The sequence below is a fragment of the Zootoca vivipara genome, chromosome 17, assembly GCF_963506605.1.
Source record: "Zootoca vivipara chromosome 17, rZooViv1.1, whole genome shotgun sequence".
In the NCBI taxonomy this organism is placed as follows: Eukaryota; Metazoa; Chordata; class Lepidosauria; order Squamata; family Lacertidae; genus Zootoca; species Zootoca vivipara.
This window is the reverse complement of record NC_083292.1, coordinates 18157197-18170261: the sequence shown is the minus strand read 5'-3', so window position 1 is coordinate 18170261 and position 13065 is coordinate 18157197. Positions and strand designations below refer to the sequence as shown.

Genomic DNA, 13065 nt, shown 5'->3' with positions numbered 1-13065 from the left:
GCAAGCCCTAGGCTCCGTGGTTTAACCCACAGCGCCACCCGCGTCTTCGCAGCCTAAAGAGCTAGTAACCAGCTTTTAAAAGGAAAGGAAAGCAAGCAACTTGAAATCCTCTGGAAGTTGAATTCTAGACCCATTACCGTTTTCTAGGTTCTTGTGGAATCTGAACATACCCATATAAAACCTCTCGTGGGTTAATGTCCCATTAAGTGGATTAATACCCCATTAGGATTCCCATTAGGGGTCTTCTAACCTCCTATGAGGGACCACTTAATTGTTTTAGCTGTGTGTTTCGGCTCCTGATGATGCCCCAACCTTTTTTAGTGCCTGCCCGGCAGGTGTTACAGCCTCTTCCTCTTCAGACTTGCCAAAAGCAAGAGGCGCTTGGATCAACTCGGTATCTTTCTGTGTAGGTTCACTTTTGGGGAGCAGATTTTAAGTTTTTGGAGAGGCTACCCACATGTACTGGGGCATTTCCCGGGGGCCGCAGAGCTGCTGGCAGTGATTGGCTGAGCAGCCCCAGTGTCAGAGAGAGGTAGAGCATGCAGCAAAAGGACCTCTGGCTGCCATTGGCTGAACTGTTCAGGTCCTGGGGAGGAAGGAAAGACGGGGAGGAGCAGAGGGTGGGGGGCTATTCCCAGGTCTGCGCTCTATGGAGCAGTTGCAGCAACAGGGGGCACTTCTCCACCAGTTTATGTAGCTGCCCCCGACAAGCTGTGCACACGCAGCGGGAGACTACGCTTGCATGGAAACTGCCTATGCTCTTCCCTCTTCATTCCCCTCCTGGTTCTGGGTGACAGGTGCAGGAGAGGGTTGGGAAGCACTCGGCCCTTCACTTGCCTGGCCTGCCTCTTCCTCCAGTGCTCCACCCTCCAGCTCTGAAGCTTCCCCTTCCTCTGTCTCTTGCCTCCTGGCTGGTACAGGTCCCCACAAATCACTGCCCCCCTCTCCCAAAAACTGCCCCCCCTCTCCAGCAACTATTAAAAGCCCTTTCCTTAAAAAACAAACAAATAGTCAATTCCCAAAGGCATTCTCAGAATAAAACAGCCTTCACTTTTCTCTGGGAGCCCAGCAAGGAGGGAGCCAGTCTCTGGCTTCTCTAGGGAGTTCCAAAGCCTGGGAGCTGCCACCGAGAAGGCCCTGTCCTGCGTCCCAACCAAGCGTGCCTATGAGGGTGGCGGGAGCAAGAGAAGTCATTTCCCCGAAGATTTCAGAGCCTGGGCAGGTTCAAATGGGAGAATACAGTCCTCCAGATGGCCACAGAGTGCTGACCCTCCTAGAATCATAGAGTTGGAAGAGACCACGAGAACCATCTCGTCCAACCCCCTGCAGTGCAGGGATCTTTCACCCAAGGTGGGGCTCAAACCCATAACCCTGAGATTAAGAATGTCATGCTCTACCGACTGAGCTATCCCTGGGCTCCTGCAGCTCTCCCCTACTGACCCCTTTCCTTCTCTCTGCTTCCAGGCCTGCCGCGACTTCCTGGATTTAGCCGAGACCCACAGTCGCAAATGGCAGCGGGCGCTCCAGTATGAGCGGGAGCAGCGGACCCGCCTGGAGGAAACCATTGAGCAGCTAGCCAAGCAGCACAACAACTTGGAGAGAGCCTGCCGAGGGGCCCCCTCCCTCTCTACGAACACCAGCACCCGTGCGTCCAAAGGTGAGGAGGCCCGCTGCCACCACCGCTTCCATATTTGACAAGCAGCTCTTGCCCTGCACCTTAGCTGACTAGGGCCTTTCGCGGGGAAGGGCCGTAGCTCAATGTTAGAGCATGCAGAAGGTCCCAGGTTTGATTCCCAGCAGCACCTCCAGGGAGGGCTGCAAGTCAATATAGGCAATAATGAGCTGCGTGGATCAAACGTCTGACTCGGCATAAGGCAGCCCTCCTATGTTCCTGCTTCATTCGGCTCTTTTCTTAGAACCTTGGGGACTAGGAACTTAACTCTTTTTAAGGGGAAGGGCCAGAGGCAGAGCACCTGCTTTGCATGCAGAAGGTCCCTGATTCAATTCCCAGCAGCATCTCCAGGGAGAGACCCTGAAATCCCGGAGAGCTGCTGCCAATCAGTGCAGGCCGCAATGAGCTAGGCAGACCAATGCTGCGAATCAGTTCAAGGCAGCTTCCTGCGTTCCACTAACTCGGGGGCTCTTGCTTTCCCCAGCAAGGTGGCATGGCAGATGGGGGCTGAAGCAGAGTCTCTGGGGCCTGCATTGCAGGGGGTTGGACTAGATGATCCTCGGGGGGCCCTTCCAAGTCTACAATTCCATGATTCTAACTCCCATCAGCCTCAGCCAAGCCAGCGGATTTGCTCACCTGGGTATTATTGCCTCCCTGCCAGGAGGGAGCGTACAGAGCGTGAAAGCGGAAGCCAGTGATGAAGATGAGGAGACGCAGTACTTTGATGCCATGGAGGACGCACAAGCTTTCATCACAGTAGCTGCGGATCCATCGAAGCACCACCGGTAGGTATGGCACCTGCTCCCTGGGAGCCTCAAGGTAGTCGGAAACCCTAGCATAACAAAATCCACCTTAAAAAGAAGAAAGAAACTGACCTTCTGCAGTTAGGGAAGTGACAGGGAATTGCATTCAAAAGAGTTGGAATGGATGCGTGATTAGCGGGAAGTTGCATAAACAGCCCCCAAGCAAATAAGAATGAAGGACCGTTGTTGTATAACCTCCCCACAAACAAATCAGAGTAAATGTTTAGATATAATCTACCAAGATGATCAAGGGTCTGGGAATCCAAGCCTGCTGAGGAATGGTTGAAGGAGCTGGGTATGTTTAGCCTGGAAAAGAGACCGAGAGGAGATATGACAGCCATCTTCAAATATCTTAAGGGCTGTCATGTGGGAAATGGAGCAAGTTTGTTTTCTCCTGCTCTGGAGGGTAGGAGGTTGTGGACTCTCCTTCCTTGGAGGTTTTTAAGCGGAGGTTGGATGGCCATCTGTCATGGATGCTTTAGCTGAGATTCCTGCATTGCAGGGGGTTGGACTAGATGACCCTTAGAGTCCCTTCCATCTCTACAGTTCTGTGATTCTAACCTCTGCGCAAGCTTTGTGCAGGCAGATCAGGATGAATGCAGAACAAATAGGTTGTGTGAAAGAGGCCATGCCCTCTCTTCAGAGCACTTGCCAATGGATAGTAGGCCTCTTTTAGTTCTTGCCCATTTTCAACAGACAAGTTTGGCTTTTTGCTAGATGCTCAGAAGGCCACCCCTAATGAGTGGGCCAGTTGCATTCAACTTGGAAGTGGGGGAAAGAAACCCCCTTTCCTTCAGTGCCTCCAGCCTGTTCAGTGAAAGAACAGATAAAAGAAAGGTTTTTTTTAATTAAAAAAACCCGTGGAACTCACTGCCACATGAGGCAGTGAGGGCCACCAACTTGAATGCTTTAAAAGAGGATTGGACAAATTCGTGGAGGAGAGGGATACCACAATGGCTATGCTCTGCCTCCACAGTCAGTGAGGCAGCAATGATTCTGAATACCAGGTTGCTGGGAACCTCGGGAGAGAAGAGGGCTCTTTGTGTTCGAATCCTGCTTGTGGGTTTCCTGCAGGCATCTGGTTGGCCACCGCAAGAACAGGATGCTGGACTAGATGGACCACTGGCCTGATCCAGCAGCCTCTTCTTCTGTCCCTGTCCCCAGTTCACTCTTCTCACCTGCCTGCCCAGAAAATCTTGCCTTTGGGGCTTCGCACAAGCTGGCAGCTTGGTAGGAATGTGAAGCCGTGCATTTGCATATCAGAACCCCCCATTTGTGACACTGTCTCTCAAGGGCATGTTCTGCAGCAGAGGCTTCCATTGTGGATGGGTAACGCTCGCTCGCAGCTCCGGGTTTCTATGCGCCGCCTCACTCGCCGCTGCCCCCTGTGTTTTCTCTGCAGGCGTGCCGGCAGCAACATTAGCGGGACCAGCGAAGGCCGAGGGGAGGGCTGGAACCTGGACGACAACGTAAGCGCATTTTGCAAAGTTTGAAATGGGAAATGCGCGCGCACACACACACACACACACACCCCGGTGGCACCATTCCTCCCCATAATAATAATAATTTTATTATTTGTACCCCGCCCACCTGATTGGGTTGCCCCAGCCACCCTGGGTGGCTCCCTACAAAATATTAAAAAAATAACACCTAACATTAAAGACTTCCTCATACAGGGCCTGCCTTCAGTAGGGTTGCCAGACTCAATAGAGGACAGGACTTCTGTGCCTTTAATTGCCCTGCTCTCTTTTGAGTCTGGAAACCTTAAAGAGAAACCAGCAGACCCTTTGTTTAATTTCCAAGCAAAGGGTCTGCTGGTTTCTCTTTAAGGTTTCCAGACTCAAAAGAGAGCAGGGCAATTAAAGGCACAGAAGTCCCGTCCTCTATTGAGTCCGGCAACCCTAGCCTTCAGATGTCTTCTCAAAGTGGTCTAGTTCTTTATCTTCTTCACGTTTGATGGGAGGGCTTTCCATAGGGGAGGTGCCACTACCAAGAAGGCCCTCTGCCAGTGAGGGAACTGCCCAAAGGCCCTCAATGGTAGATCTCACTGTAGGGGCTGAACAATGGGGGTTGAGATGCTCCTTTATCAATATAATGATAGATATTTATTTGTATCAGCTGCTAGCCTTTGCCATTCGGGTGCAAGCATATAACAGCACAGCCAAGCATCTAAAATTAACAAGCTGAATTAAAGACAGCAGCCATTGCGATTTTGTGCTACTGGGGAGATCACTTTCCCGCATGCAGAGGTGGGCGGGGAGCTGAAAGTCTCAAGGTGTGTTGCTGGCTGACCGGCCCCTTGAACTCTCCCTCCTGCTCTGCTTCCTCCCCAGGTGTTCGACAGCTCTGAGGGTTCAGGCAAAGATGGCATTCACAAGAAGAAGAGGCGGACCCGTGTCCCGGACAAGCCCAACTACAGCCTTAACCTCTGGAGCATAATGAAGAATTGCATTGGCAAAGAATTGTCCAAGATTCCCATGCCTGTATGTGATTTCCCCACTGCCCCATGTTCTGGTTCCGGGGGTGGTGGTGGGGCATTTCCAGGCCACGTTCCCTTTCTGGGTGGCCTTCCCGGAGGCCGCGTGCCACTGTTGGGCGGGGCCAGAGAGAAAAGAGGGAGAAGAAATTGACGCGAACGTTACCTTCGTACAGTATGCTAGTTCAGACAAACACAATGCGATAAGGGTTTCTGTCTTGCATTTAAGTCCAACCGGTAGGGCATCTGTAGGAAGTGCTCCTCTTTACCCTGAAATCTGACTCTTGAGATGTACAGTGCTACCTCTCGAGTTACAAACGCCTCAGGTTACAAACGCTTCAGGTTACAAACTCCGCTAACCTGGAAGAGTTACCTCGAGTTGAGAACTTTGCCCCAGGATGAGAACAGAAATCGTGTGCCGGCTGCGCAGTGGCAGCAAGAGGCCCCATTAGTGAAAGCACGCCTCTAGTTAAGAACAGTTTCAGGTTAAGAACGGACCTCCGGAACGAATTAAGTTCGTAACTAGAGGTACCACTGTATACTTTTGGGACCCACCTTATTCCTGTGACAGTAAGTCGTTTCAAACTGCTTTTAACATTGCGATTTTTGCGACTTGCCCTGGGACTTTAGGGGGAAAGTGGGGATAAGCAATCACCATCTAGCTAGCTAAGTCAGGGATATTTCCCAAACGTTGAGGCTCTTATGACAGCAATTTGCTTTGAGCGGCACTGATAGAGGAATCCTTTTCTCTCCTCCCCACTTCCCCTGAAACAAAATACAGTCGTACCTCCGCTTACGTATCCCTCCGGTTACGTAAACTTTGGGATATGTAAGCGGCAACTCCGGAAGTGTATTTCCAGGTTTTTGCCGTGCGTTCATGCGCAGAAGCGGTCTCTCCAGTTGCAGAAACCTCGGGATCTGGCCAGACCTCCAGAACGGATCCTGTCTGCAACCGGAGGTACCACTGTACTAGTTTCAGGGTTGCGGCAGGGGAGAAAAGGGTTAAATTCCATCTTCATATTTGCCCACAACCTGTCAATTTATCAGCCCCCTCCCCTGCAACACCCACTTCTCCCTTACTGGCATTTCAAGAAACCCAATTGTTAGATGCAAAGGCTCATTTAATGCTGCTTACAATTGACCCTATAACAGGCATCCCCCAACTGCGGCCCTCCAGATGTTTTGGCCTACAACTCCCATGATCCCTAGCTAACAGGACCAATGGTCAGGGAAGATGGGAATTGTAGTCCAAAACATCTGGAGGGCACAAGTTTGGGGATGCCTGCCCTATAAGATAGCAAGGAGAGGGAGGGAGGGAGGGAGGGAGAGAATGGGGCATTTGGCAATAGAAAAAAGGGCTAAAACAGTTTCACATCCCAGCCTTTTGTTTTCCCATTGGTGACAAGGCTGGTTGGCCGGTGGTGGTGAAGATTTGTGGCTAAGGTGGCTTGTGGGGCTGAGCAAGTCCGTCTCTGTTGTGGGGAGTTGTTGGTGGGAAGAGGGAAGGTTGAAACTCTGCCTTCAAAGGCAAGAAAGCCACCTACATGCTCTGCTCAGGAGTGCCTGGAAAGCTAGCCGGGGCTGGCAGCGGCCCAGCAGCACACAAGCCTCTGGCAGTGCCTGCTTTTGAAATAATCAGATATGTTTAATCAGGAAGTAATTGAATGCTTGTTGCATTTCCAGAGCTGCTTCCTGATCGGGCCCACGCAGGGCAGGTGCTGCTGCCGCCGATGCTCTCCATAGCAGAGATGCTCTTGCAGTTCTTCCTTTTGCAGATTGTCATAGTCAATATATTTATAGCCTGCATTTCTCACAAGTAAATTTGCGCCTAAAGTGGTTCGCATTAAAGAAAATAAATGTCTACACAATAACAATACATAATAGGACATATGATATTCCTTCAACGTAACACTAAAAAATAAAAATAAAAATTCCTTCCAGTAGCACCTTAGAGACCAACTAAGTAGGTCATAGGTATGAGCTTTCGTGTGCATGCACACTTCTTCAGATACACTGAAACAGAAGTCACCAGACCGTTATATATAGTGAGAGCGTGGGGAGGGGTATTACTCAGAAGGGTGGTGGGAATGGGTGATTGGCTGATAGGAGTTGTACGCCTGTTGACTGTTGACAACTGAATTGCAACTCATTACCAATCTTAAAACCATGGAGAGACCTGGTCTGAATAAGGACATTGGATTCTTATCTCATTATACATGATAAAGCTTTCTTTAGCCATCTCACCCCTTGCTTTTTCCTGCAAGACCAATTGCAGTCGTTAACAGTCGTTAATAGGTTTACCACTCCTATCAGCCAATCACCCATTCCCACCACCCTTCTGAGTAATACCCCTCCCCACCCTCTGACTATACCATAAGGGTCTGGTGACTTCTGCTTCAGTGTATCTGAAGAAGCGTGCATGCACACGAAAGTTCATACCTATGACAAACTTAATTGGTCTCTAAGGTGCTACTGGAAGGATTTTTTATTTTTATTTTAACTGCGTCAGACCAACACGGCTACCTACCTGTGTAACTACTAAAAAATTAATAATCAGCAGCTGAACCAGTGTTTCTCAAACTAGGATCTCCAGCTGTTGTTGGACTGCAATTCCCATCATCCCTGAGCTAGGGAGGATGGGAACTGTAGTCGCAACAACAGCCAGAGACCCAAGTTTGAGAAACCACAAAGTTTAAACAGTTCATTTGACATATACATACAGCTTACCAATAGGTCAAGTCCAAGTATCCCGTTAAGAAATTCATTTAGAAAGGTCCAGGGGTTAGACTGTGGGGCAAGGCAGGTGGGAAAATCTGTCCCCCGATGGTCAACATGGAATCCCCAATGCCCAACTGAGGTGCAGATACCCTTGTGTGTGTTTTTAAGTTCAACGCAAATGAAGCACATTTAAATTTAATAAAGTAGGCCTTCATACCTCCTGGTTATCCCAGTCCGTGTAGGAACATTGGAAGCTGCCTTTTACTGAAGTCAGACAATTGGTCCGTCTAACTTAGGGCAGTCCGCACTGACTGGCAGAGGAGATTCCCAGCCCTCCCTGGGGATTGAACCTGGGACCTTCTGCATGGGGAGCAGATGCTTTTCCACTGAGCTACAGCCTTTCCCCAACACACGACAGGTATTCGCCTCTTTCCCCCAGCTTCCCACCCTCGGTGAAGGGGATCTGCTTAAGCCTCGAGTATCTAACGCCAGCATTTCCCCCTTTTGCTGGAGAGGGTCTTGCTGTTCCAAAATCTTAGGCCCCTTTCCTTCCCTCCCACCCTTAGCTGTCAAGTTTTCCCTTTTCTCGCGAGGAAGCCTATTCAGCATACGGGAATTTCCCTTCAAAAAAAGGGAGAACTTGACAGCTATGCTCCCACCCCCCCAGTGGGTAGCAGAGAAAGAGGGTGGGTAGGGGGCTTGCTCACAGCAGAGCCTGGTCTTTGTACAGTGTCTCCGCTCCCCCTTTGAGTCAACAGGGAGTCTTTCCCCTTCAATTACGCAGGAACGTGACCCTGGCGAAGGACACAGAGGCCCCTTAATAGCCCTGGCAGCATTGCGATGTATAAATAATCCCTGCATCCATTACACACAACCCGTAAAATCGCAGCAGTGGGCCAAATGGAACGATCCAGCGAGGGAGCCCTTAAATCAGTCATTGCCACTCCTTGCGGCAGCAAAGAGATTAAAGTTCACACAACAAAGCCACCCTGGGAGAGAATTGGAAATGTAATATCCTTTTGGCATGACGGTAAATCTTCCTCCTTCGCGGGGAGCTTTTTGTGTGGATGACAAAGGACTTCAGATACAGACACATACACTTGCAATTATATAGGTAAAGGTAAAGGGACCCCTGACCATTAGGTCCAGTCGTGACCAACTCTGGGGTTGCGCGCTCATCTCGCATTATTGGCCGAGGGAGCCGGCGTATAGCTTCCAGGTCATGTGGCCAGCATGACAAAGCTGCTTCTGGCAAACCAGAGCAGCATATGGAAACGCTGTTTACCTTCCCGCTGTAGCGGTTCCTATTTATCTACTTGCATTTTGACATGCTTTCGAACTGCTAGGTTGGCAGGAGCTGGGACCGAGCAACGGGAGCTCACCCCGTCACAGGGATTCGAACCGCCGACCTTCTGATCAGCAAGCCCTAGGCTCAGTGGTTTAACCACAGCGCCACCTGCAATTATATATGCATATATATATTATATATATTACATGCATATATATATTACATGCTCCTTTATGGGTTTCCTAGCCAAGCTGCTAATCCTACTCGCTCAGCTGCAACATGACATTCACTCCCCTCCCTTTTTAAAATAAAATAGGAAGATGCTTGCTGTTTCCTCATCCATATATCCCAGGCACAGGCAAACTCGGCCCTCCAGATATTTTGAGACAACAATTCCCAACATCCCTGACCACTGGTCCTGTTAGCTAGGGATGATGGGAGTTGTAGTCCCAAAACATCTGGAGGGCCGAGTTTGCCTATGCCTGATATATCCCTTCTCGCCTCATAAATAGCAACAGAAGAGTCCAGTAGCAGGATCAGACCAAGGGCCCATCTAGTCCAGCATCATCTTCCCACAGTGGCCAGCCAGGTGCCTCTTGGACTTGAGCGCAACAGCTCTCCCTCTCCCCCATTTGCAGCCCCCAACAGCGGAGGCAGTTTCCTATTCGTACAGCAAAGGAGATCATCTGGAAGGCTTTGGGAGTGGTTGCTCGAGGACATTTAAACCGCTGAGTAGCTCAGTCGGTACAACATGAGCCTCGTAGTCTCAGGGTTGTGGGTTTGAGCACCAGGTTGGGCAAAAGGATCCCTGCATTGCAGGAGGTTGAACCAGAGGATCCTCGTGGTCCCTTCCCACTCTACAATTCTATGGTTTTTCGTGTGTGTGACAGCGGATAGATCTCCCCCCCCCCGGTCCCAACTTGCAAAAGTAACCCAGACCACTCACTGACTTTCTGCAACCATCAAAGGGTTTGCATTTGGCAGGGAGGAATCCGGTAGGACTGGAGCATAAGGTGCCCGCTCCCTTGCTGCTGCGTGGATATTTTTTTTTCTACCCCCCCTCCCCCCCTCCCCTACTTCCAGCCATTCCTATATATTGAGTTATTCTGTTCTTGATTGATGCATCCTTATTTTCAATTTCTCTTTTTCTTTAATTTCCTCACCCTTCATAAATCTGCCACAAGATTCGCTTTTTCTACCTTATTTTTTAGATATATCTCAAAGGACTTCCAGTCTTTCCCTGCTTTCTCCTTCCCTATTCCTTTTGAAATCCTATATTTTATAGCCAAATTTTTATATCCCATTAATTTCATTTGCCAATCTTCTATCTTTGGAGTCTTTTCGCTTTTACAATTTTGTGCAATTAGGATTCTAGCGGCTACTGTAACAATAACACACATCTATTTTTTTTTCTTAATTTCTTCATTTAACATGCTTAGGAGAAAAATTTCTGGTTCCTTCCTGAATGATATTCTAACTATTATACATGTATATACAAAGGAAGTAACAACATTTGCTGGAGATGTAATGAAGAAATTGGAACTTTTATGCATATTTGGTGGTGGTGTACAAAAATAAGGAATTTTTGGGACGAAGTCTACAGAGAGTTAAAGAAAATGCTGCGTGGAGATTTTTGAAATACTGGTATATAATGGGACGCGGGTGGCGCTGTGGTCTAAACCACAGAGCCTAGGGCTTGCCGATCGGAATCCCCGGGACGGGGTGAGCTCCCGTTGCTCGGTCCCAGTTCCTGCCAACCTAGCAGTTTGAAAGCACGTCAAAGTGCAAGTAGATAAATAGGTACCGCTCCGGCGGAAAGGTAAATGGCGTTTCCGTGCGCTGCTCTGGTTCGCCAGAAGCGGATTTGTCATGCTGGTCACATGACCCGGAAGCTGTCTGTGCACAAACACCGACTCCCTCGGCCTATAGAGCGAGATGAGCGCCGCAACCCCAGAGTCATCCGCGACTGGACCTTATGGTCAGCGGTCCCTTTACCTTTAAGTGGTATATAAATGCCTTCAAATTAAAAAAAATGAGAGAGAAAGAGAGCGATTCCCTTCCTCCCCATGGGTTAGCAACCGACCTCTCTGGCTTTCTTCAGGTGAACTTCAATGAGCCGCTCTCCATGCTGCAGAGACTGACAGAGGACCTCGAGTACCACGAACTGCTTGACAAAGCTGTCAAGTGCGAGAGCTCCATTGAGCAGATGTGCTTTGTGGCTGCTTTCTCCGTGTCTTCCTACTCGACGACAGTCCACCGGACGGCGAAGCCATTCAATCCGCTCCTGGGCGAGACCTACGAGCTGGACCGGCTAGATGAGCTGGGTTTTCGCTCTCTCTGCGAGCAGGTGAGGAAAAGGGGAGGGGAGCTGGCATGCTGTTGTGGCTGGGCCCACGTGGGGTTTGGGCCACGGAGACCTCGGTTGACATCCTCTGCCTGGGCCTGCCATTCTCTTTCAGCTCAGACCCAGATTACTTGCATCTGTTATTCTGTTTCTTTGTTCCTTTTTAAATGTTCAGAACTTTGCTGTAAAGGTAAAATAGCAATCCAATAAGAAACAGAAAAGGGAAAAGGAAGGAAGGGAAACTTTACAGAGCAAAAAACAAAACAAAACTGGGCTCGCAACCATTACCTCCTAATAGATTTAGTGTTTACAGCAGGCCTGCAACTTAACGCCTATCTTTCTTATGCGACTGCAACTTTAGACGGATCCTATATAATAAAGTCCAAGTGTCTCTGCGTCCAGTCCCTGTGTCCGTGGGATTGCGCTACTGCGCATGTGCCCCACGGACAGCCATTGGGACTTGGAGCGCAGAGACGGAGCGAGTTGGCCGGCGCGTAAGAGAGCTCAGCCTCTCGGCGTTCGGAGCAGCTCTCGTAAGAGAATCCAGAGGACGCGCGAGATAGCCCCATGCTCGCGAGCAAGCACACTCTGTCTCCACGCAGGCGCACTCGCAAGGCCGTTTATTTCTCGCGTGGACTTACTTCTAAGCAGCAGCGGCCGTTGCAAGTGGCGGCGGGCAAGCAATGTCAGCTCTGCGCATGTCTCCGAGGTTGCTAGAGCAACAGGTCTGTTCTAGCACCCGTTAATTTAACGGGCTTCATGATACTAGTTGTGAATAAAGAAATTGAAAGGGAGCAGGAGACTGTTGGATACTGAGATCTCGCGAGATTTTGTGGGACCTCCACAGGATTTTCCTTTGCAGAAAAAGCTTTTGAAGCCCAGTACCTTGCTTGCAGGGCTCTGGGACAGTTGGGCAAGATCTCACAGGGCTGTCTGCGATCTCAGATGACGGGGGTGGTTCCAGGGATCCTTCTGACTTTGTGCAATTTTGCTTTTGTGCACTGACCCCTGGAACATAACCCTTGCATAAGTTGTGGGCCTGCTGAACTGTTATGCAACCACTTAGACCTAACACCATTGGGGTTTGTTTCTCCTTGGGTCTCCCCTCACTCCAGGTGAGTCATCACCCTCCGGCCGCAGCCCATCATGTCTATTCCAAGCGAGGCTGGACACTGTGGCAGGAAATCACCATTGCCAGCAAGTTCCGAGGCAAATACCTCTCCATCATGCCACTGGGTAAGCACTCTGCTCCCCAGGTAGAACGTTCTGTGTCTTCGGCAGCTAATCATTCCTTGGCATCGATCATAGAATCATAGGGTTGGAAGGGACCCTAAGGATCATCTAGTCCAAGCTTCGTCAAACTCGGCCATCCAGATGTTTTGAGGCTACAATTCCCATCATCCCTGACCACTTGTCCTGCTAGCTAGGGATCATGGGAGTTGTAGGCCTGATCTAGTCCAACCCCCTACAATGCAGGAATATGCAGCTGTCAATTACGTGGATCGAACCTGCAACCTTGGCATTATCAGCACCACGCTCGGACCAAGAAAGCTATACACAGTGGCTTAGGCCCGTTGTTGTTGGGGAATTCCTTGTATCTCTAAGGCAGGGTTTCCCGAACTGTTTTTGGACTACAACTTCCATCATCCCTAGCTAGCAGGACCAGTGGTCAGGGATGGTGGGAATTGTAATCCAAAAACAACTGGAGACCCAAGTTGGGGAAACCTTGATCTAAGAGATCTCCTCCTCTATTTAAGAGCACCA

At 49.8% G+C, this 13065-nt stretch overlaps 1 protein-coding gene across 1 annotated transcript in view; it reads left to right on the top strand.

Annotated features, from left to right (window-relative positions):
• OSBP2 (oxysterol binding protein 2) overlaps nucleotides 1-13065 on the top strand; it is a 160786-nt gene that overhangs the window by 133481 nt on the left and 14240 nt on the right. Inside the window, exons 4-9 of the mRNA XM_035097530.2 lie at nucleotides 1465-1657; nucleotides 2334-2457; nucleotides 3878-3944; nucleotides 4809-4958; nucleotides 11059-11304; nucleotides 12417-12537. Of these exons, the coding sequence (XP_034953421.1) occupies nucleotides 1465-1657; nucleotides 2334-2457; nucleotides 3878-3944; nucleotides 4809-4958; nucleotides 11059-11304; nucleotides 12417-12537 (901 nt within the window). The remainder of the gene's footprint in view (nucleotides 1-1464; nucleotides 1658-2333; nucleotides 2458-3877; nucleotides 3945-4808; nucleotides 4959-11058; nucleotides 11305-12416; nucleotides 12538-13065) is intronic.